Source organism: Apus apus, chromosome 7 (genome assembly GCF_020740795.1).
Source record: "Apus apus isolate bApuApu2 chromosome 7, bApuApu2.pri.cur, whole genome shotgun sequence".
Lineage (NCBI taxonomy): Eukaryota > Metazoa > Chordata > Aves > Apodiformes > Apodidae > Apus > Apus apus.
This window is the reverse complement of record NC_067288.1, coordinates 25,590,709-25,614,290: the sequence shown is the minus strand read 5'-3', so window position 1 is coordinate 25,614,290 and position 23,582 is coordinate 25,590,709. Positions and strand designations below refer to the sequence as shown.

Below are 23,582 nucleotides of genomic sequence, written 5' to 3'. Positions count from 1 at the left end.
TTCCTAATGATCTGAAACATTCCCATTTTCTGTGAGTTCTTAAAATACAGCAGGCTGTGAGATGTTCCCTGAAGATCCAAGCACAAATTTCATGAGGCCTGGCTTGTTTGGATGCATCTGTTGTAATCAAGTAGTAGTCTGTAGCTTTTTTTTGTTTTGCTGTTTGGAGTTCTTGCCCTTGTCATTGATGTTAAGCATAACTAGATGATTAAAAAAGGCTTTACAATTAAAGGTAAAACAAAAGACATTGTATGATTCAACCTTTCAGGCAACATCTGTTGACATAATACTGAAGATCAGTATTATAAAGAAATACCCAATTTAAAAAATAGTGTTATTGCTGATATTCATTCAGTTTTAGGAGAGTGGTAAAGTATTTTTCATCTACTTCAATCATCAGGTATCAAATATTTGAAACCTCTGAGCTTGCCAAGTGTAACCATCTACAAGTTGTTTCCCAAATGGATATTTAATTTCATCTTACTAGATATCTCTCTCATAGGAAATAAGGATGAAGATAATTAGCAATAAAAGCATAATGCCTGTGTTATTTTAAAGTTATATTTACCCTGCAGTTGGGTGGTATCAGACCTTTTTTTTTTTTCCCAAAAGCAAAAGATCAGACTCAGTCAGTGGAAAAACTTGCTCAAATTTAGCTGTGGTTTAGGTTTCCGTATAGCCAGTCAAATTTGTTTAACTGCTCCATAGTCCACCTTAGTGTCTTAAAATGTTGTTCTCTGTTCATTCATTGTTATATCACTGTTTAAACATCTGCTGTTTTCAGTATACTTTTAGATTTTCGTAAATATAGATGTATTAGAATTGGGATGAAAATGTTAAGTAGGGTTTTTTCTCTCCCAGTTATAACGGATAGCAGTTATTGGAAAAATGCTGATATGTCTGGAGAAAAAACTAAGGCTTTTTGTTGGGGCCCTTTTGTCTTTGCAGTGAGCATGCCAAAAGGTTTCCAATGTCTATAGCTGTGGTTTATTTGAGCAAGAAGATACAACTGCCGGAAAAGACAGATTGAAGTGTAGTGTTTGTGAACAGCCCCTCATCTTTGCAGTGGCAGTTCTTTCTGCCCTTTTGTCTAGTAGTTCTTGGTGGTTTCCTGGTTGAATAAAAACCCTACAATATGCCCTCTTGAACCCTAGGAAAATAGTGATTTCTACCTCTACCCCCATCATCTTCTGAGGCTTGGCAGCTGCTTGCAAACTTCCAGGGGTCTCCCAGGTGGCAGCTCTCCCTCCGTGTACTCCATCTCTCCCGGCCTGTCTGTACAAAAAGAAACTTATTCTGTGTGTTTTTCCAATTCTGAACATCCCAAATTGCTCATCAAAATGGAATAATCTTACCCCTTGCCAGAGAATCCCACCTTATCTAGAGGACAGTCCTTAGCAAGTTGGAAACTGGCTATCTTCCTCCTTGTTGGCCAGCTGCACCCTTTTTCATAGAACAAAAAATGCAGTACTTGCTCAGTACGCTGTGAATATACAAGCCAAACACCACCACCATCTGTCATAACATCTATAGTAGATAATATGATTAATACTTCCCATTTTCTCATCAGAGAAAGGAGGATAGATGCTGAGATTTTATTAAATCCCCATAGTTATTAAAAGCTTGAGCTGACAAGGGAATGACTTACTGGTGGCTTACTGGCCTTTAGGTCAGCCTTAAGAGGCATAAACTCTTCAGTCTTAATCTTGCCTTACTAAAATGTGAGATGTGTCATGCTCAAGTCATCTCACTTGCTTTCCTTGTTTTCCTCACTTGTCATACAGGTAAAAATTAATTTCCACTTTTTTTTGAAGATCACTTAATCTTTGCAAAGCACCTTAACATTACAAATGTTACATAATTGTTAAATACAGTTTAGTATTGAGTTTTTCAGACACTACTGGCAGAAACATTTTCTTTTAATCTATGGCCATTTTTCCTCAGCGCTCCCCAGAATACACCAACTGTCAGTATCTATGCAAGCTCTGCTTAGTTCACATTGAAAATATCCAGGGAGCTCACAAGCATATTAAAGAAAAACGTCATAAGAAAAATATAATGGTAAGTTAACAAATAAAAATTTCACTTTTTTTTTCTTTTACATTTTTTTAATGGTATATTTTCTTTGTTCATTGTAATTTATGTGAAAGTTTGGGTGCTAAGCAGAGATCCACAAGTTTGTTGCTTGTTTTCTGTTTGAGAGGAAGGGCTTGATGATCTGTCCAGGCAGAGAGGAAAGAACAATTTTGGTCATTGCTCCTGAACTAGTGTCTCTGAGTTAGTTCATCATACTTTTAGCACCAGAATGCAAGGTAACCTGAGTGAGAAAGCTATTTAGTTTTTCAGTTTCCTCCAAAAAGATTCTTGTTGGTACCAAGACCTCCAGGGCCTGGAGGTGGGTTGGGGATGTTGGTTTTTTTCTGCTTTTTCTCTTTGTCTGGCCTGTGACATCCTTTCTGTGATGGGTAAGTAGAGAGGATAGTATGTCTAGACAAAAAAAAGTTTAAAGTAGAGAGGGATTCAGTTTATGAAGTCACTTATCTCCTTGCATTTATGTGTATGTTCAATATGAAAAACTTTTCTAAAGCTTTCAAAGAGAAATATAGTTTCCTTATCAGATACCACGGTGTTACTGTTTGCTTTGCTTTAAAGAATGGTTACATGCATAAAATCCAGCAAAATGGAGGTGAGGCTTTGTGCAGCCTGCTCTAGTGTGAGGTCTCCCTGCTTGTAGTCATCTGATGATCTTTAACTTCCCTTCCAACCTTAACCATTCTATGAAAGTGTGCACAGATTTTCTTGCCAACCCATTTTTGTAAATGCTGATGAAAAGTTATAAATTCCCAAGTATGTAGGGTTATATGATTCAGCTGGTTAAAATTACTCTTCCTACAACCATTTCCCAAAATTCAGTCCATTACTTTTGTTGCCATGTATTTCTTACCCTGCTTCTGTTTGTAATTAATGCTCTGATTCTATCATATATGCAAGCCATCACCTGGAAAACTCCAAATGCCAGAAATCTGTTCCATCTCAGAAAGTGAAATTGGTTTAGTATATTTAGTTATTATTTGTAAATTATTCTGGTTCTCTTGCTCTCTGCTAAATTGCATAATGGGGGAAAAAATAATAAAACAGCAACAAACCAGTCCCCTGTTTGATTTGGAAACACATTCAGATCATGCTTTTTATCCGAATATAGAGATAAGAATTGAGGATTGAGGTTTCTTTACAACTGAATGGAAGTGCTAGAGGATTGGGAGCAGTTTCAGTTTTTAACACTTATCTTCAAATAGCTTTATGTTGTGTGCCACGTTACAGTGATATTTACAGCTCCATGAGGTGACTTCAAATAAGCTTAGCAGCAGCTGTAGCTTTCCCACTAAACCAGTGACATTAAAAAAATCTACAGCCCTTTAAATATGCACGTATTTCTGATGTTAAATTTGTTAAAATGAGAACGGAAGAGTTGAGAGATGCAACCTAGAACTAACCAAACATTTTCATACTGACTGTTTTCTTAGTGCGTGATTGTTTTTTGGTTGGTATTTATTTCTGTTGTCAGTCACAGATTTCCTTGAGTTGATGGATTTGAGGAACAAGTGATTGTTGTGCTTACTCCCAGATGACTTTGTACATCTGACATATTTCTTGCTGATGGATTAAATTGATTATAATTTGATGCACTAAAAATAGAATTTTCTGGCATCAGCTGTTTAGGAAGCAGTGGGACTTAACATCTTGGAGCTAGGAATGCTTTTTCTGCCTCTGATATCTTCCCTTCAGGTACAATCCACTCTGAAGAAATCTGTGTGACTCTAGAAAAACTTTCTCAGCTCAGTTACTTTTATTATGTAGGAACAATTACAGCTTTTAATTTCCTTGGATGAATTCTGTTTCAGAGCAGTCAGAAAATGTGATTCAGGAATGTAACACAGGAGATTCTCTTCCCAGTTGCCAGCTGTGAAGCAACATGTTCTCTATTAAACACTGAACATCTCCTGCCATTTCTGTGAGCCACACATGAGTACATTTGCCAGTTAGGCTGGGCAGAGTTCCTGTCTTTTAAGTGTTTGGTCAGGACACCACATAAACAGAAGAACACAGACAGCAAACAGTATGTTCTAATATCATGCAGTAGTAAGAGAGAACCGTTTTCTCTTAAAATACCTGTTTTTACTTTTATCATCCAACAATTATTCAGGAAAAACAAGAAGAAAATGAGCTGCGTGCTCTCCCACCTCCCTCTCCTGCCCAGCTGGCTGCTCTGAGTTTTACTCTCCTTGAGGCAGCAAATGAGCAAGGTATATCAGATGATGACTTCAGAGTTCGTCAAGAAATTGTAAACAAGATGGAGAAAATTATTCAACAGCCCTTGCCAGGTATTAATTGTATACTCCATTTTCTTGAGGTGAAATTTCTTCTTTGTCTTTATTAATTTGGGGTTAAATTATCTTTATAATATACAATATTCATATGTGCAGACTGGCAATTGATTTAAAAGGAGCTAACAAACCTAAAGAAAGATTAAAATATGGTTGTGCTTATTTTTGCTTCTTTTTGATGTAGATTTATTGAAGCTATTGGTTCTTTTTAAAGTGATGATTCCAATGAAGATTGGAAATTTCCAGGGCATGAAATAATTCCTTCCAGTACTTGTTCAATGCCTCAGCCACTGAGGATCTCCCTCAGACTCTAGTTCTATAAACCTTTCCACCTCTAACTTACTTAACATTACTGAGTATCTCTGGCTTTTACAGTAGATTTTTATTTTAAAAGTGTAATTAATTAAACTAATAAAAGTATAGCAGGAAGGGGAAATGAGAAGGAGTTTGAAGTGTTTATTTTTTCCTACCAATCCTTCAGTTGTTTTTAACACCTTTCAGGATAGATAAAAGTTGCATAGTTTTAGGAAAAAAAAAATAGACCTCAGCTATGAGTGATTTTGGTAAGCGTATAAGGCATTTTCAGTTCTTAATTGTGATCTGATATATCTACAGGTACTAATCAGTAACTGGTCATTAAAAAAAGTAATTAAAATCATCAAAGGTGATTGTTTGCTTTTTGGTGTATATTTATGGTTAATGGATCCTAAAATGAGAAGAGGCATAGTTTGAGATCAACTATAACTTCCCAAAGTCTCTGGAGTTGTCTTAAATAGATCAAAATATTAAATGTACTTAACCACATCTAACTATCGTACCTCATCTGCCTTTTTGTTTTGATGGAATGTTTTAGGTTGATTAAAAGGAATTGGCAACAAATAATTGCTGCAATGAAATCAAGCTGTGGTTAAGAAAAGCTGTTAAATAAAATTCTGCACTAAGGTAGTGACAGTTATTGCCATTTTATATTTAATTTTATATTAAGAATGAAAAAAACTAAGGCTGCATTGCAAGAATACTTTAAAACAGCTTGAGAAAATCTGAACATTTGGTGATTGCTGTTTGAATTATCCATTTTCCCGTTGATGCCATGTTATGGAAATGACTAGCCTTGACAAGAGTGAGAAAGTGGTTCAATATTCCTTCATCTGGGAATACCACTTGGGAGGTAGGGTGTCTCAAGGAAGGTATGCATTATCCATTGAAGAATAATTTATTTACCAACTGTTAAATAATTATGTTTCTTTCTCTTCCAGACTGTTCACTGAGGATGTATGGCTCCTGTTTAACTAGATTTGCTTTTAAGACCAGCGATGTTAACATTGATATCAAATTCCCCCCTAAGGTGTGTAGATATTATCTTGTATTAACTAGTACAACTGGCTTGTATTAACAATCTTGTGCTAGTCTTTTTTTTTTCCTTTCTTTTTAATTTTTTGAGTAAGCTTTGAAGCAATATGAAAGGAGTTGGCTCTGGTTTAGTGTGCTTGTGGTTCAGACAGCAAGATCTTGTAGGTCTTTATCCTCTCTTCTATCCCCTTTTAAAAGTGGGGCTAAAAGTTACAGTTTTCCTTTTATGTTTTAGTCACTTGCAAGTTGATTTCACATCTCAGTTTACAGTTCACTGTGGTACAGAGTTCCTGAAAAGCAGTATAACTTCCCTGTAAACACTGAAGTTGTTGGTTCGTGTTTATGTGGTATTAGCAGCACATTCTTGTAAGAGGTACAACTGCTGAACTTGCTCTTTTTTTGGCTCAATATATTACAGTGAAATTCAAGATACATGTTTTGGGTACATAGCTGCACGTAGCATTTTGAAGTGATACTGCTGCTACAAAGCAAAACTGGGCCCTTTTGCAAACATTTGCATGTAAATTGTAGTATGTCATTTTTTCACTGAGGCTCAAAGGTAGTGCTGCTTTTTAGCTTTTCTTTGAACTGTTAACTTGTTATCTTTGAAACATCACTTAATTTGATTTCTGGGCAGAAAACACGTTTTAAAATTAAAACCTTTAAAACCCTAGAGGTAGTACTGACACTAAATTCAGTACTGTTACGTATTTCTTGTGGCATATGTTGACATTGAAATTGTTGGATATATCAGAAGTATTTTGCTTTAACTTTATGGACTGTGTTAATACGGAACTAGAACAGAAGTATTAACTGTGATAACTTTAGACTACAAGAAAGCTGGCTGATGTGTTTACCAGTACCTGTTTTTATGGTGTGGAAAGTTGGAGTTAACTTTTTCAATAATACTGACACATTTAACTTTTAGTGAAAGAACACAGTGTTACTAGTGGAACCTAAGTAGTTCTAAACAAAGTACAAAATAAAATAGGTTAGGCTGAATAATGTAGCCTGCTCTAATTTTGTCATTTTAGATGAGTCAACCAGATGTTCTGATACAGGTGCTTGAAATCTTGAAGAACAGTGGTGAGTTTTAGTTCTATCTTTTATTTAGTTAACATTCCAACTGCTGTTCAGTTGTTTTTATTATGGTATAAATTAATAGTTTTAAAGACACAATTGGGAAAACTGTAAAAGGCTTGCATTCATAATGTGTTTTTTTTTCTCATTGCTTAGCTGTCTACTCAGATGTGGAGTCAGATTTCCATGCCAAAGTTCCAGTTGTCTTTTGCAAAGATGTTAAAAGGTACATGTCGTTGAAAAGGATTTTTTATGATATACCAATTTCTACTATACTTGTTGATACCAGCTGCTTGCCTGCACTCCTGACAAGAAGTACTACTGTAGCATTTAGTTAACATTTCACGTGGAAGAAGAATTGCTCATACATGAAAATACAATCTAGAAAGAAAGCTTAGCTTTGTTTTTGTGCCTCATATTGTTCATTAATGGTAGGAGTCTGAAAATACAAATTCTACTTTTAGTTAAATAGGGGAAAAGTGGAATGGTTTTCAGTTGATACTTACAATTTCTGCTAGCAGTTTAATCCAAGGCTTTAAAAATATTTTGCGAGATGCACATTACCAGTAAGGACACATCATCTGGCACTTTCAGTAAATTCCTAAGCAGTAGGAACCTCTAAAACATGGTTGCTGTATGATGTCCACATTGTTTTGACTGGCTAGAAGTATGTGATTGAAGCTCTAGTAAAGGCAACAAAGGCAGGCATATATTTTCCTATGTTATATAGATTATGCAAATGCCTTCTAGGTACTAAGAGAATAGAAATAATTATTCTGAGAAGCAAACAAAAAGGTTTTACAGCAGCTGTTTTCTGAACTTACCAACTCTTAAAATGCTGCAGGCCTGGTGGTTTTATTTATTTACTTGGAATGTGGAAGAGATGCATAGAGTTGTGTTAAGATTGCACAATTAAGTAATGGCAGACTTAGAGCAAATTTTTAATGCTGTTTTATTTTTTTAGTTATTATGAACTTCTGCAAGTTCTAGAGCCAACTGATGAGTTAATAGTATAGAAAATGTGATTCAGTTCTGTAGCTTTTGTTTGAAAAGTTCCAGTTCTTACCTAGGGAGACACTGATGCATGTTTTTATCAGTGAATGTGATGCCCCATCTCTCTCCTGCCCCAGGCACCATCTATGTGCATGAGGTGATAACTCTTTTTATCTGTTTTATGTTACAGTGGTTTGACATGTAAAGTAAGTGCTAGAAATGATATGGCTTGCCTTACAACTGACCTGCTGGCTGCACTGGGTAAACTGGAGCCTGTCCTTATTCCCTTGGTTTTGGCTTTCCGCTACTGGGCTAGAGTAAGTTGATAGATATAGAGGATAATTAAATATGTTTATTTGCTCTTTTTAATTAGGCTACAATGTAATGTATACAATAATGCATGCAATGTAATATATAAATATACCACAAATATGTTTGTGGAAAAGCACTTCATGGCACAAGTTCACCTCTTACCTTAGCAAGCCAGAATAAAACTGATCCTTGGAAACCACCTCAAAAGAGCAATTGGGTCTTGCAAACTTTCTGCTGTTGAGGTCACGTTAAAACTCACATTGAGCTAACTTGCTCAAAAAAGTCTTACCATCATACCCTGCTGTATGTCTTACAGACATCAACAGTGGTCACAGGAACCAATTTATAATGTTCACAGGCAGTGTTTAAGTGTCTTGTCATTCAGTCCTGAAATTGGTGCCAGGCCCTGCTTGACTTACAGTGCCTTGGCTTTATTGAAAAATCTGCACATGAGATATTGCACAGTAACAAAAACCTGATGGCTGAAATTCTAGATAGGAACAGAGATGTGTCCTGCAATCACACAATGTGGTGAAACTGAGGATAACAACAAAATAGTATCACTTAAGGCACTGTACGAATCACTATAATTTGTATTTTGTCTGTGCATGGCATTATGACTGTAATTTCTGAGATAAAGGATTTTCTGTTTCACTTTAGTATGTTTCTCACTTCCTTAATATTTAGCCTATTATGGTAGATTTTAAATTAAAATGCTGGTGTTACATCATAAGAGTAATGATTTATTCTCTTACAGCTCTGCCACATTGACTGTCAGGCTGAAGGTGGGATCCCGTCGTATTCCTTTGCCTTAATGGTGATATTTTTTCTTCAACAAAGGAAACCACGTATTTTACCATCCTATTTGGGCAACTGGGTAAATGCTTTGCTAATAAGTAACCTTATTGTTAGATTGTTGACAGTATTTCTGTGTTTTGCAAGGTTATAAAATATGCAGGGGTTTTTTGCCTAATAAATTTGTAAATAAAATGCATTGGTACCTAATTTTCATGCAGTTTGATTCCTGATGATCCTGATGACTTGTTTAAACAAGTCACCTGTGAAAATATTTTTTAAATAGCCTGTGCAATTGTCATGCTGTATTTTGGAGAGAAGGCAAATATTTTCTTTAATTTTCTGAATTCATTTCTCTGCTATCAGTTATTCTTGAGGGGGATAAATATCACAATTGTCAGTGTTACCTTTGGTGAAAACTTTTGGTTGTAAGTATTATATGCAGTCTTGTTTCAGAGTTACTTTACTTGTTGTTAGATTGAAGGCTTTGATTCCAAGAGGCCAGATGACCACCAGCTGAAAGGTATAGAAGAGGAGTTTGTGCGGTGGGAGTACAAACCACCAGCAAATGGTGCAGCAAAAAACTCAGTTGGAGCAGAAAGTAAAGCTAAAGTTGAACAACCAAAAAGTGGTGGTAAAAAGGTAACAAGCTCAGAAGTGGACAACCAAAGTAATGCAAAGGAGAAACATGGCAATGTAAGTCATAGCTTTATTTCATTGAAAACCATAATTACCTCTTATTCCTGTTTTTTTATCTGAAAACATTAATATTGGATGGAACTAGGAAAAAAATGGGAATTTTCATTTCTGATTGCAGTTGAGCATTCTTGTCCATGTGTTTCAGTCTCTCTTAGCATTCAAAACCCCTCACCAAGTTTCACTGGGGCAACTGTGGTTAGAACTGTTGAAGTTTTACACACTGGAATTTGCTTTGGAGGAGTATGTCATCAGCATACGGGTACAGGAGCTCTTAACCAGAGAGAATAAAAACTGGCCTAAAAGGCGAATAGCGATCGAAGGTAGGATAATATCCCTTTCCAGTTCTGTAGTCATCCTGCATTATCATCTTTATTTACCTGATACTTAGAGGTCTGTCATAAGAAGTCTGAACAATAAACTACATCAATAACGGGAGGAAAAATTTATTTTGACAGCTGTTTAATCTGTTTAAAGGTAACTTCTGTTTATTACTACTTTGAGACTCTGGTCCCCGAAGTACAAAGTGTAAATTTGTCTCCCTGTTTCCTACCAATCATCCCTACCACTCTCTGTTTCATTAATTCTATAAGCTATTGTTTATTCCTTTTGAATAATTCTGATATTACAAATTTTCAGCACCTTGCTGCATTTCCAAAAACCACAATGTGTTTTGAGTGTTACCAGCTATCGGTTTGTTTCCTCTGACTCTGATGCCAACTGGGCAGAGAGTTCAGCTCTGATAAGAGGGAACTGGAGCCAAACCCATCAGAGTAACACCCCCACACAGAGAGCACCTTCCTTTGGAAATGCTACCAACAGGGAAAGGGACATACTGTGAAACTGAGTGGCATGTCATAGGCTGTGCTTTAGGGCCTGAATCTCCTGCTAAGGGAAGTGCTTTTTTCAGGGACTGAGACTGTATTAATTTAATGATACCCTGAGTTACATATGCTGGGGAGAGAAAGATGGAGAGGAATTTTCTCTGTTAGTTCTTTATAACTGGAAGAGATCTTTATTTTTGTTCCTCAGCTCAGAAAGAGATGTAAACAGTGCTTAACAGGGAAGTTCACAGAGCAATGCAGGGCATTCTGAATTGGACTTAAAAACTGAGAAGCCGGGTATTGGTGGAAGGTTAGAAAGGCATTTAAGGTGATGTTTTTATTAAGGGATAAGTAATGAATTTTGGACACTTTCTAGAGATGTTTTCTGTAACAGGTGAGGTGATGGAGAGGACAAGGAGAAATCATAAAGTTACTGAAGGTGTATTGAAGGAGAAGTTAGTAAGGTACAAAAAGAGCAAGAAGGAAGAGTAAATAGGAGACAAGCAGTGAATTTTTCAGGCACATGTTGAGTAGTGAGTCTTGAGACCACTCCCATGGCTTTAATTTCCCCTTCCAGTTCTTTTCTTCAATCACTTTTGGCTAGAGAGTTTTAAAACTAGAGTAGTGTTTACTCAGCATGCAGGAAAATAAAATCTGTAAGGTGAAAGGCCAAAATATTGAGGAAGAAACAGGAAATAATTTCAAAAAACAGATTGCATTCTGGTTCTGATACCTGCTATTGTTGGTCTTTGTGTTGTTTTTGTTTGCTTTATTTTTTTTAATGTTAAATTTGTAACTGAAATTATGAAGTAACAGAGTCTCAGTTTGATACTATCTTCCCAGGCAAACTTATAGCAACTATGCAAGTTCTCTTTGTACTTGGAAAACATATTTGATCTAGAAATCACTAGGAAGGACTAAGAATGAAACATGGTGAGATTGGTTCATATCATCCTTTTAACCTTAATTTTACTCTTGGAGAAACTAATTTCTTAGTGGAAATGTAAATCCTTCTTCAGTGAAGGAAAAAAGTTCAGGCAGGCCTACATTTGGTTTGCCTTTGTATGTTTATTTTCATTTTTAGTTTAAAAATTGACCATAATGTAAGGGTACAGTATACTTATGTTTTTCTTTTTAAATAACACTCTTTAAAACAGTTTATGGTAGCCAACCATTCATGGCCACATGTGTGTTGTATTTTGTATGGAAGAAGTCCAAAAACCCTTGTGGGCCCTATGTTCTCAAAGTACATCCAAATACAATTCTGGATCTTATAAGGATCTTTTTTTAACTGCTGTATCATAGCATAAGTATTTAACCTTCCTTAGTGAAATGTAGAAACTAAAGATTACTAAAGAAATTGTTCTTTTTCTTCCTAGATCCTTTTGCACTAAAGAGGAATGTTGCACGAAGTCTAAATAGCCAGATGGTATTTGAGTACATCCTGGAGCGATTTAGGACGGCGTATAAATATTTTGCATGTCCACAAAGTAAAGATGGGATTAAATCCAGGCCAGATACCAAGAAAAAAGAAAAAGGGAAAATGAATAATAAGAAATCCTCGAGATCTGAAGAGCCTGTAGCCAACTGTTGCCTTCCACAAGGGGAAAAAGTTGTAGATAAACAAAATATAGGAAGTGGATGTAACATACCAGAGAATGAACTTGAATGTAATGAAGTGGTAGAAGCTGTAGCCAAAAGAGGTACTTCCAAGAACATGGACTCTTTGCTACTTTCAACGTTGGACTCTAGTTACGATGAAGACAAAGAAGAAGCTTTATCCCTTATTTCTAATGAATGCTGTGAATTAAAGCAAAAATCACTTAATGAGAGCGATGATTTAGAAATTTCAGTTTGTATAACTGAAGGTGAGCTAAGCCCCCACTGTAACTGCAGTGAATATCAGCCCTGCGACACAAATTCTAGTAATGAATTTTCTGATGCTGAAAGTAGACAGAGTTTGGTAACAGAGTCTTCTCAGAAGAGTAAGTGCACTGGCACACCAGCTACCTCGCCCAACTGCAAAGCAATGGTGGAAGCTCATGATCTCAAAGATGAAGGCAGACTCTCTACAGAAGAAATGCATTATGTGTTTGATAAATTTATTTTGACTTCAGGAAAGGTATGCTGTGTATATGCTGGTCATGTATCAGTGGGCTGTTGCTTTTAAATCACTAAAACTAAGGGTGGATGGATGACAGGATTCTCCCAGGGTTTGTTTCAGTCTCTGCTATGCATGGTAGCTCTACCCTTTGTAGAGTACCTGTTGTTCAGGACTGGAAAACACCAAACATATGCCATTTGGATGAGATGGTGTGTTGCCCTCATCTTAGGCAGAGATTTCTGATTTCCACAAAAACAAAAAAATCCTGGGTTTTGTTTTCTGATTGGTTTGTGGGTTTCCCCCCTCCCTCCCCTTCCTCTCCTGCTTTCTTGTAGCATTTCCAGGTGCTTTTATGCACTGTGAGAACTAAATGCAGCCTGTGGAGAGATGTTCTGTTCTTTGTAGAAACTCTCCTCCTGTTCAGATGTGAAGTGTTCTTGGTTGCATGAGTCAGATGGAATTGTTAGGTCTGTTGAAGTATCTTAAAGTAAAATTGCATTTGTGCACTTCTTTTTTCTTTGTTCCAAAGCCACCAACTATAGTATGCAGCATCTGCAAACGGGATGGACATTCCAAAAATGACTGCCCAGAGGATTTCAAGAAAATTGATCTAAAACCACTACCACCAATGACAGACAGATTTCGGGAAATACTTGATATAGTGTGTAAAAGGTGTTTTGGTAAGTTTGAAAAATGTTTGTACTCCACTGTAAACTGTGACCTGCAATCTGGAAAAAGTCATAACTTCAGGGCTAAATTAGTTATTCCAGTGAGTTCAGTGGGAGGAAGCTCTTCCAGGTACCCTGGGCTACAAATTCACCACTGTTTTTATTTTCATATAATCCATGCTTGTGATATCAAATGCTTGTAAAAGATTTGAGAAACTAATCCTATACAGGATTTTTCACTGGATTTGTAGGAAGTTAACTAGTGCTCCCAGAAAATAGGTTCTGGGAAAAAATAGTTTTAGTGTTTGTTGAATTCTGTGGCTTCTTTTGGAAAAGCCTCTTTTGGGTGCTATGGTGGGTTAACCTTGGCTGGACACCAGGTGTCTACCAAGCTGTTCTGTGTCTGAAAATGCTAACAACTGTAATGATATTAAAAACCACGTATTCAAGGAAAGTAAATACATTAAAAAAAGGTACCCAGCATTTTTAATAAGCTGAGAAAGATTTTTTTTTTTTTTTGGTAGCTGTATGTCACATCTGACTCTGTTTTAACTTGTTTTTACTTAGATGAATTATCCCCTCCTTTATCTGAGCAACAAAACAGAGAACAAATTCTGGCAAGTTTGGAAAGATTTATTCGAAAAGAATATAATGGTATGTAACAGTAGGTAGTGATTCTTGGTAATGCTTTCTTCCTTCATGTTGTCTAGAGCTGGAATATGTAATTTGTCTCATTATTGCTCATTTTACTTGCTTAAAGCAGTGGTATTTCTTTTCCCTCTATATGTAAAGCTATCTTGCAGACTTCTGAACAGAACATCTCACAGTGCTGTTCCATGGAAATGTCCCTTGAGTAGAGAAATAGCTGCAAGAGTAGTAATGCAGATAAAAGACTGTTGCAGTCAGGACAAAAAGAAAGTTTGAATAGGCCCTGGCCAGTTTGGTTTAGTGTTACCTGGGTCATGGGCCAAGTACTTTTGTTGCCTAGTCACTAGTGTTTAAGTATCTTAGAAATCTTAATGAGTTTGTTATCCCCACATGGCTTTTATAAAATAGGCAAAAGTATCTTACTGGAATGGTGGAGATCAAGGCAGAGAGGTGCAAAGTGATTCTTCTTGTAGGTGTTGCTTCCTCTCAGTTGCATAGTTTTGCTTTCCTTTACAAGAATGAGAACACAATATTGTGTTTCAAACAAAAATGTAAACAGAACCAATTGGGAAATAATGTTCCATGAAGTATATTAATCTTATCACTTATATCTTCTTGAACAGTATGTTATGGTTACAGAAACTTACTGATGGACCACATTTAACTAGTCATGGGACTAATAGGCAACCTGGATAAAGTATGAGTGGAATCAGAAATATTGCTTTAACTGCCTTTAGAGTAGCTTTGTCTTATCTGTGGAGTAAAGCTGTAGTGGTGACTGGGTTTGCACATGATTTTGGTTTAATTAAAACAGGAAAGTGCAGTTGCATACCACAAAACCTTCCAACCACATTTAGAGATGCCATTTTGTTGTTACAGTAACTCTGTAACATACCTCACTCACACAAATTACATGGGCCTTATCCTGCTGTACTTTATAGAAAGAATTTTTAAAGTATTGTGCTTCCTTCTTTATCCAAGGTGAAGTCTTAGGAGTGACATTGTATGCTCTCTCTTAAAACTCCTCCATTATGGGCACCTACATATCTCAGTTAAACAATATGCCATAGTAAGCACATTACTATTCAGCTGCAAAAGAATGTATCTTTTTCTGGTCTACTCTTTTGATCAGACAAAGCCAGGCTTTGCTTGTTTGGCTCTTCAAAGAATGGATTTGGGTTTCGGGACAGTGATCTAGATATCTGCATGACGTTGGAAGGCCATGAAAACGCAGAGGTAAGAGTTTTGAAATGGATCAAATTTACTATTTCAAATTCAAGAAGTCTTTAAGGTTTTTTAAATTTTGTTAAGTGCACAGAAGAGGTAGGATTTTGCTGGTGGCACATTGGCTTGTTGTGCTCTGCATAGATACAGCCTATTTTAATGCCTTATAGACACCTTTAGTATACTGTAGATGTCTATATAGAGAGTACAAGTCACCAGTTCACAGAAATTCATGTGTTGGCTTTATTGCTTTTTTATGTAGACTTTTCCCCTATGAAATCTATGTAAATACATTGTAAATATGCTTGTTGGGGTGGGATCTGTGTTTTAACACCTGAAGTTGTGATATTTGTTTTTCCTAGAAATTAAACTGTAAAGAAATAATAGAAGGTTTGGCGAAAGTTCTTAAGAAGCATCCAGGTAGGTGTTTTAAAGTATTAATTGTTTTGTTTTTACATTTGCTATATATGTAGTTAATGGAAATGTTTTATGTACTAAAGTGTTGCTTCCCCAGGTTTGAGAAACATCTTGCCTATAACAACAGCCAAAGTGCCTATAGTGAAGTTTGAACACAGACGGAGTGGATTAGAAGGAGATATCAGTTTATACAACACACTGGTAAGCATCTCTTTGTGTTGGGTTTTGTGTCCCAAGAAAGCTTTTTCATTCATTGTAACTCAATCATTTGAGGGAATAATTTTGAAACCAGAATGAAAATACTTTTGTGTGTTTGGGTTCTTTTTTTTCTACATTGTTAAAGTTCAGTGGCCCACACCCTCAGCCCAGCCCGAGTAGCTGTATAACCTGATGGCAAAGCAGTGTCTTGGGACACAAAGCATTTTTGTAAATGCTTCTGTAATGCTGTTGGTGCCGCATGCACTGTGGCCTTCCTGCTATCATAAGTAGTGCATCTCATTCCAATGCAACAAAATTGCATGTTTTCCTATGTAATGAGCTCACATTCACTTGTGAAGATGGCAGTTTGTTGAATTTGTTCCAGTGTGAGTCATCTTACTGACATGCTTCTTTGCAGGTATTTTCCAAGCTTCTTGTTATTACTGTGTTAAGACTGTCCTGATTACACCTTTTACTTATGTTTTGCAGGAAATGTTGCATTTATTTTACAGAATACAGTTTTGATTTTTTTTGCCCTCCAGTTGTGTTATCTCCTGTGTTTGAACTGCAGACTATACTTACAGTTAACAATTAATTACATTGAAACAGCAGTTTGATATTTTTTTTCCCCTTTTCCCAGGCACAGCACAACACAAGAATGCTGGCTACATATGCAGCTATTGATCCTAGAGTGCAATATCTGGGCTATACAATGAAAGTTTTTGCAAAGGTAATACAAAAAGAAAGTGCATATTTGTATAGTACAGTGTTTTCTGGTACAGCCACTGAGTTTAGCTTTTGGTAATATCAACTGGAAAGGAGACAGCAGAATGCTATAAAGATGAAGTGCACTTTGTTAAGCTGACTATGCTCCATCTGATTGTGTGTGTCAGAATCAAGTTCTTACTATGTTTCAGTTATCAAAAGTCATATAGTATAACGTTTATTCAAGCTACACTATTAAATGCACTCCCTAAACACATCCAAAGAAAGCTTAGTGAAACTGGAGCAAATAAGAAAGGAGTTACAGAGAGTATATGTCATGCTACCAGATGTTAATGTAATAAAATGTATCAAAATGAAAATAACTTAGTTCCAGAATGGAATGGGCTTGTTCATTATACTGTCACCAAGACTAGTAATGACTTTTTTGTTTGGTTTGTGGTCACAGTAGTGCAAAATTTTTCCCTGTCTCTTCTGTGTCCAGATTAAAAATGTCTTGTGTTGATAATAATGAATCTTATTTTTGGGGGGGTAGTATTGCATACTATTGTATACATCCTAAAAATTGTTCTCTAAAGACCAGCTTTCCAACTTGTGGGAGGTACACTCTTGAATGTTTATGAATGGAGGTGACTTCATAGCTACACAAATACTCTGTGTTTAGGCAAAATGCTTCCTTCTCTGCATTGAGAGCAAAACTGGGAGCAGCTGTCACTGCTGCTGCTAACATGAAAGTAATTTGTGAATTGCTATTTTTTTCCAGACCTAGGAGCTTAAAAATGTGTTGTTTGTTATGACACAGCCTTGAAGCAAAGTGTATTTTAGAAGCAGCTGCTGTAGAAAGTTTATACTGTACTAAGATTTTCAAGCATAGTAAGGTAATTCACTGGCGTTTGTTTTATGCTGTGTTGTGCAGGCTGGGCTATGGTTTAATTAGGTATGTGTATGTATGCTAGCAAAATGCCAGGTATTGCCTGAGTTGTCAGTATGACATGGAAATACTTGCCTATTAATTAATTAATTATTATTTTTAAAAAAGGAGGGAACCAGAAAAAAAAGAAACAGCTCTGTTAACATGAGTTGAGGTAAATTAAATTTTACAATATTGAAACCCAGGCTTCAGATGTGGAGTTGTTCTGGGATTTCTGGTTTGGGGAATTTTGTATGGGTTTTTTTGTTGTTGTGTTTTTTTTTCAATTTGGCACCTTGTAAACTAAAAAAATCCAAACATTTGTCTATGAGAAGCTTTTCTGTTTCTGTGTTAGTCAAAGTATACTCTGGATTTGCCAGATGGCACTTGACTCCAAAGGCACTTATTTGTCAGGCTCCATAAAACAATATTTAATTCTGAGATGAATGTGTTTTCTGTTGCTGGTGGGGTTTCTGTTTGCTCTCTGACATAGCTTTTAGTCTTGAATGAGAAAATGTAAGTTCAGTGTTTTGTTTAAAATGTGTTTTTCAGCGCTGCGATATTGGAGACGCGTCCCGTGGCAGTCTGTCCTCCTATGCCTATATTCTTATGGTTTTATACTTCCTCCAGCAGAGAAATCCACCAGTTATTCCAGTTCTTCAGGAGGTAGGTTTTCAGAAAAAGAGGCTGCAAAAGTTGATGCACTTTGTCTTCAAGCCAAGTGTGAGAAACCTGGGCTTTTAGGATCAAGGATCTGAATAAATTATGTGGCCCTTCTGCATTAGCAGAATCCTAATGCTTGCTTGGTGGTAGTGGGTAAAACCTATCAAAAAATTACAACAGAATCAGCAATCTGTTGGACCTAAGTCCTGCTGTTACATTTACTTTGGGATTTTGGTCTTGTGATGATATTTATATGCTTAACAGATAGGGAAAAAAAATGGCTGGTGTCATGGAGAGAAGGGAATTGTAGTTGAGACTGTGCCAGATGCTCTTGAGATGCAAGTCCAGCTTTTCCATCAGTTGTTGTCAGAAGTATGATTCATTGCTCAACACCTTATCTGTAAGAAAAAAAGTTGATTTGCTGAGGGGGAAAAAAAGATAACTAATGCTTTGGTACAACTTTAAATATACTATTTTACATGTGCCAGGAAAACATTCTGTACCACCATTGCATGGGTGTGGAGAATATAATTAGTCAGCTGTCTGCCTCTTCCTGAATGCACTCTGGAACTCCCAAGTACTTCTGAAAATTATCCCTTTCTGACTTTCTTGTTGCCTGCTTGCAAGAGGAAAATTGGCTTAAGCACTGCAGTTGAGACTCAGACTTTCTTGCTGATACTTCAATAGTGATTGGAGGTTGTTATTTTATTGCTACCCTGAGAGTGCATTTAAATAACAGTGAAATTTCCCCTTGGCTTTGCTAAAGTCAGAATGTAATAAGAGTCATATAAAGTCTCCTTAGAGATTTTGTGGGCAAGAGAGATGCTGGAATCTTGATGAGGTAATTCAGTCATGTTTTCTTAGTTGCAAAGAACAAGTGAAAATAAAGTATCCAAACAATTTGATAGAGGTATAGCAATAATGCAAAAAGATTTTCAGACTTTTTACCAATGGGAAATCCTGCCTATATAAGAAGTAATTGTTAACATTAAATTGTTTTTATTTTTGTATTATTTCTTGTTAACAAAACTGCAAGTCTTTTGTGGTGACATTGAATTAGAGTGGTAACTGTCCCCTCTCTGTTTTGGCAGATATTTGATGGAAAACAGATTCCACAGAGAATGGTGGATGGGTGGAATGCCTTTTTCTTTGATGACATGGAAGAATTGGTAATATTCTAATTCCAAAAGAGTCATTAAAACTTAGTTTGTTTTTGTGGGAAAGCAGTAGAATCATAGAATGATTAAGGTTGGAAGGGACCTTGAAGATCGTCAGGCTCCAACCTCCCTGCTGTGAGCAGTCACCTCACACTAGACCATTTCTAACAGTGTGAAGTGTGAAAGAGTAGTTAAATTTCCATATCCATCATATTATAACTTCCCAAATGAATCCTGTTTTGCCAAAATGTATGTCTGCGTTTTTCTTGGTTTATTTTAAATCATTCCTAAAGAACATATATCAGGAAACACACCTCTTACTCTTGATAAACAGTCCGTGATTGAGTTAACTGTAGTGATAAAACCCAAGTATAACCGTTCATGGTAGACAAACTCCTAATGAGAGAGGTAGCTCAGGAGGAGAAGTGCTTCACTAACTTTAGCTGAACAAGCTGCATCTTCAAATGCATGCAGAAGAAACGTCTGCCTTCTCTTGGGAAGAACACTGAGTCACTTGGAGAGCTCTGGCTAGGCTTGCTGCGATTCTACACTGAAGAGTTTGACTTCAAGGAGTATGTGATCAGCATCCGGCAGAAGAAGCTGTTAACAACCTTTGAGAAACAGTGGACATCCAAATGTATTGCCATTGAAGGTACTTCTGTGCTGAATTTCTGTTCCATTGAGGAGGGTCTGTTCTCCTTGTTCCTCTTTATGTGAGGAAACTACCATCAGTGTTTAAAAAAAGCATTGCTTGCAAGTCCTACAGCTCACAAAATAAGATTAGACTCCTGACTTCCTAGTTAATTACTCTTACTTTATTATGGTTAATCACATTTTTTAAACACTCAGGACTGCTTTGTTATCATCTGCTCTGTGGTGCATTTGAAATTGAATTCTCTGTGTTAAAGTTAAAAAAGCAAAATTGATGCATCATATTTTTTCCAGCTCTGATTTACTTTTCTTCCTCTTTTCCACAGATCCTTTCGACTTGAATCATAATCTCGGTGCTGGAGTCTCTAGGAAAAGTAAGCTATTCATATTATTATATTCATACTAATTATCATTGTTCACTGATTTCTGAAGTGTTGTGCCTTTTCTGTTGTTTTCCAATAACTTTGTCTTTCTTCAATAGTGACCAATTTCATAATGAAGGCATTTATCAATGGGAGAAAATTATTTGGTACCCCATTCTACCCAACTGTTGGAAGAGAAGCTGTAAGTTTTCATAGTTTTAGCATGGTTTTCACTTTTCTTCATCCACTGAGTTGATGCATCCAAATAAAGTATCTTACATGTATTCATCAGTTTGACATGCACAATATATGTAATTATACATCATCTGTGTAAAGCATACAGCTTAATGTTGGGCTCCTGCTATACACAATTCAAAGGAGTAGTTGGATGGGTGACAGGTATTTTTGGCAGGTTTGGGGGAAGTAAGCTTGTTTTGTTTTTTATAGAACTTTTCATTGTGTGACATTAAGTATTGCAGAAAAGTGCAGCATTGGCTATAAAACCCAGAAATAGCTTTAAGAACTTTCCTGGCTATCCATGTAGCTAAAGAAGACAGACTCATGAAATGTTAGATTTTGCTTATTTTCACAGTTGATGAGGAAAGTAAGGATTGCTGCTTAAGGAAGGGAAAGGATTATGATCAGGTATTTCTTGTTATCAGTTGACATATTTATCAAATTTGCAGTGAGTTAGGGTCAGGAATGTGTTCATGCAACATCATATTAGAGAAAGTGTTCCTCTGTTCTACAGGGTCCAATCATCAGAACTGTTTTGTTTGGTTTTTTAATATGAACAAACAATCCACTGCAATTAATATTTTTAACACCTACTTAGAAAAGCGTTTTCTAAGACAGTTTAGAGCACTGTTGTCCCAATGGATTTCAACAGGGTTTGTGTTACTGAGATTTTGAGAAGTTTTTTATTTCTCCATATGCTTCCCTGCCTCCTATTTTCCACTTGCTTACTTTATCTGTGCTTTTTCTGATTTTTTTATGAAGTGTGTTTTTGATGCAGTGACAGTGCTCTGTGTTGTGCTATGCCTAGTAAAATTGGACCTATTTTTACTGGGGCCTTTGAATACTGTGACACAAATAGTAATGAATTAACGTGTGGATGTAGTTACCTGTAACTAACAAATATGTGAGCATATGTAATAACTATTGCTAACTAGGGTTGGTGGGTTTTTTTAATTGTTTGCATACATGTTCAACACAAGGCTATAGTGCTCCTGGCAAGCACATACTGCGCGTTTGTGTATGTGGTAGGTTGGGTTGTTCTGCCTCATCCCAGATTTTCCCTGAATACTTTATACAGGGATAAAAGGCAAGGCAGCCTTAGCATGCAAATGAGCTGCCTCTTATGTGAAGGAAGTAATGCCACTAGGATTACATAGCATTTTAATTCTCCAGAATGTTTAACAAAGGGAAGAGTTCTCAATCTCCTTCCTAAGCCAGTGCCCCGTATTGCAGCTTAGTGGTACAGAGAGGAAACTGAAGCAAAAAGGTTGAGTAAATGACCTGTCTGCAGCAGGGCTTTGCTCCTGATCTGGGGTTAGAACATTTCTATTTGTGCCTCTCTTTCAGCCTTTCAGGCAAGATGTTTGTGTTGCTCAGAGGCTGTACATGGTGGCCTTTGCACTGACACACATCAGAACTGCAGCTCTCCTTAGCAAATTCCAGGGGAAGAGGTCAGTGTGCAGATGCTCCCTCTGCTTCCCACCTGAGCTTTTTTCTGTCTAGGGGGATATAATCAGGTCATTGGGGAAGGGACATAGGCTGCTTTGGAAAGCATACAAGCAGTGACTCATGTACCAAAATAGATCATACACAGGAAGTTGCCCTCTGAAGAGCTTTTGGCAAAATGTAAGGTGGGCAGGAGACTGGAGCATGGATGAGCTGTTTTGCAAATTCAGTCTCTGACCCTGAGACTAAATACCCCTTTCTAGCCCAGACTGCTCCACATCTCTGAAGAAGCTGCCATTATCTAGAGGAAGAAAAGGACTAGGTGTCATCTAAGAAGGAGTAAAATTTAAGGAACAATAGGAGATGTCAGCTGTCCATTTGGCTTTTATTTCTCAGTCTTGTAAGTGAATGGTTTACATATCATATCTGTCTGATGTGTTTTGATAGGAATACTTTTTTGACTCCAAAGTGCTGACAGATGGAGAACTGGCACCCAATGACAGATGCTGTCGTGTTTGTGGAAAAATTGGTCACTACATGAAAGACTGTCCGAAGAGGAGGAGGTAAGCAGCATACAAAGCTAATGTGAAATCTCAGAGGTGAAGTCAGGAGAGATTTGGATATTTGAAATTTTAATGAAAATTAGGAATATACTGAATTGCAGATAAAATCAAAGCTTTCTATCTGATCCTCAACTTCACATCTTATTTTTGCTTTCTTAACGCTTTTTCTGATCATCTTGTTAAGTCTTAGAGTGCTTATCCAAGCACACATAGCAAAAAAACAACAGAGGGTCACAGGTTGACTATTTCTTTCAGCCACTCACTTAACACACTCCTCACAAGCACTAGCACACTGAATTGCATCCCCTCTTTCCCAACATCTGGCTCAGGAAAAGAAGTTTTAATCTATTCTTCATAGAAACTGCTACTACAGCACAGCCACACAAACTCTCCCTCAAATTGTATATACAGCTCACAAAATAGTATTAATATTTAACAATCCTACAGATATGTGGAAAAAGATCTTTATTTCTTGCCTTGGTTCCTGATCACTAGCTCTTCTCCTGTTTGTTTTAGTAGTGCTGAGTGTTTGAAAGAGCCTTAGTACTTTCTTTCACATTGTGTCTAGGCTCAGGATGATAATACAGTTTCATAAATACACCATCTCCAGATAAGATACAGCTAATTTGTTTTGTCTTTTCAGTCTTGGGAGGGGTTGTTGCATAGAACTACTCCCAAATTAACTGGCAGACTAGGCCTTCTTAACTGCAGGTATAGCTCTGCACTAATACAGTCAGCCAATTCTGGGGAGCTTCTAAGTTTGTTAAGTTTATACAAACAGGTTGTTAACCAGCCCAAATTCTGATAGTGTTTTTCTGGGATTCTCAAGATATTTATTTGTATTCAAGTAAAGCTGCTGGTAATGTAACCATCTACCAATTTAATAGCTCTGCAGAGATAATTTTTTGGTGGCTTTTAAATTGCTAATAAAAATTATTATTCAGGTTGAAGAAAAAAGAGAATGAGAAAGATGATGAAAAGGAAGTGAAAGAAGAAGACAGAGAAACAAGAGAGAAAAGGTGTTTCATCTGTGGAGATGTGGGTCATGTTAGAAGAGATTGTCCTGAATTCAAACAAACCCGTCAGAGAAATAATAACGTGCCAGGTAAGTCAGTTTATATGTTTTGAGTGTAATTTGAAAGTTCTGAGATAACTTCTCTCTAGGTTTCCATACAG

The 23,582-nt window shown here is 36.7% G+C and overlaps 1 protein-coding gene across 7 annotated transcripts in view; it reads left to right on the top strand.

Annotated features, from left to right (window-relative positions):
* The window catches only part of TUT4 (terminal uridylyl transferase 4), a 48,215-nt gene that overhangs the window by 16,477 nt on the left and 8,156 nt on the right, over positions 1-23,582 (top strand). For 6 of the 7 annotated variants that reach the window (XM_051625766.1, XM_051625767.1, XM_051625769.1 and 3 more), the window contains 23 exons: positions 1,945-2,061; positions 4,205-4,382; positions 5,642-5,730; positions 6,770-6,821; positions 6,972-7,041; positions 7,999-8,125; positions 8,878-8,997; positions 9,393-9,611; positions 9,760-9,934; positions 11,815-12,557; positions 13,069-13,219; positions 13,775-13,861; positions 14,988-15,091; positions 15,442-15,499; positions 15,594-15,697; positions 16,335-16,424; positions 17,880-17,993; positions 19,082-19,159; positions 19,622-19,799; positions 20,125-20,172; positions 20,280-20,362; positions 22,291-22,406; positions 23,351-23,511. In XM_051625766.1, the coding sequence (XP_051481726.1) occupies positions 1,945-2,061; positions 4,205-4,382; positions 5,642-5,730; positions 6,770-6,821; positions 6,972-7,041; positions 7,999-8,125; positions 8,878-8,997; positions 9,393-9,611; positions 9,760-9,934; positions 11,815-12,557; positions 13,069-13,219; positions 13,775-13,861; positions 14,988-15,091; positions 15,442-15,499; positions 15,594-15,697; positions 16,335-16,424; positions 17,880-17,993; positions 19,082-19,159; positions 19,622-19,799; positions 20,125-20,172; positions 20,280-20,362; positions 22,291-22,406; positions 23,351-23,511 (3,262 nt within the window). The remainder of the gene's footprint in view (positions 1-1,944; positions 2,062-4,204; positions 4,383-5,641; positions 5,731-6,769; positions 6,822-6,971; positions 7,042-7,998; positions 8,126-8,877; positions 8,998-9,392; positions 9,612-9,759; positions 9,935-11,814; positions 12,558-13,068; positions 13,220-13,774; positions 13,862-14,987; positions 15,092-15,441; positions 15,500-15,593; positions 15,698-16,334; positions 16,425-17,879; positions 17,994-19,081; positions 19,160-19,621; positions 19,800-20,124; positions 20,173-20,279; positions 20,363-22,290; positions 22,407-23,350; positions 23,512-23,582) is intronic. The other variant, XM_051625768.1, reaches the window with a different exon arrangement.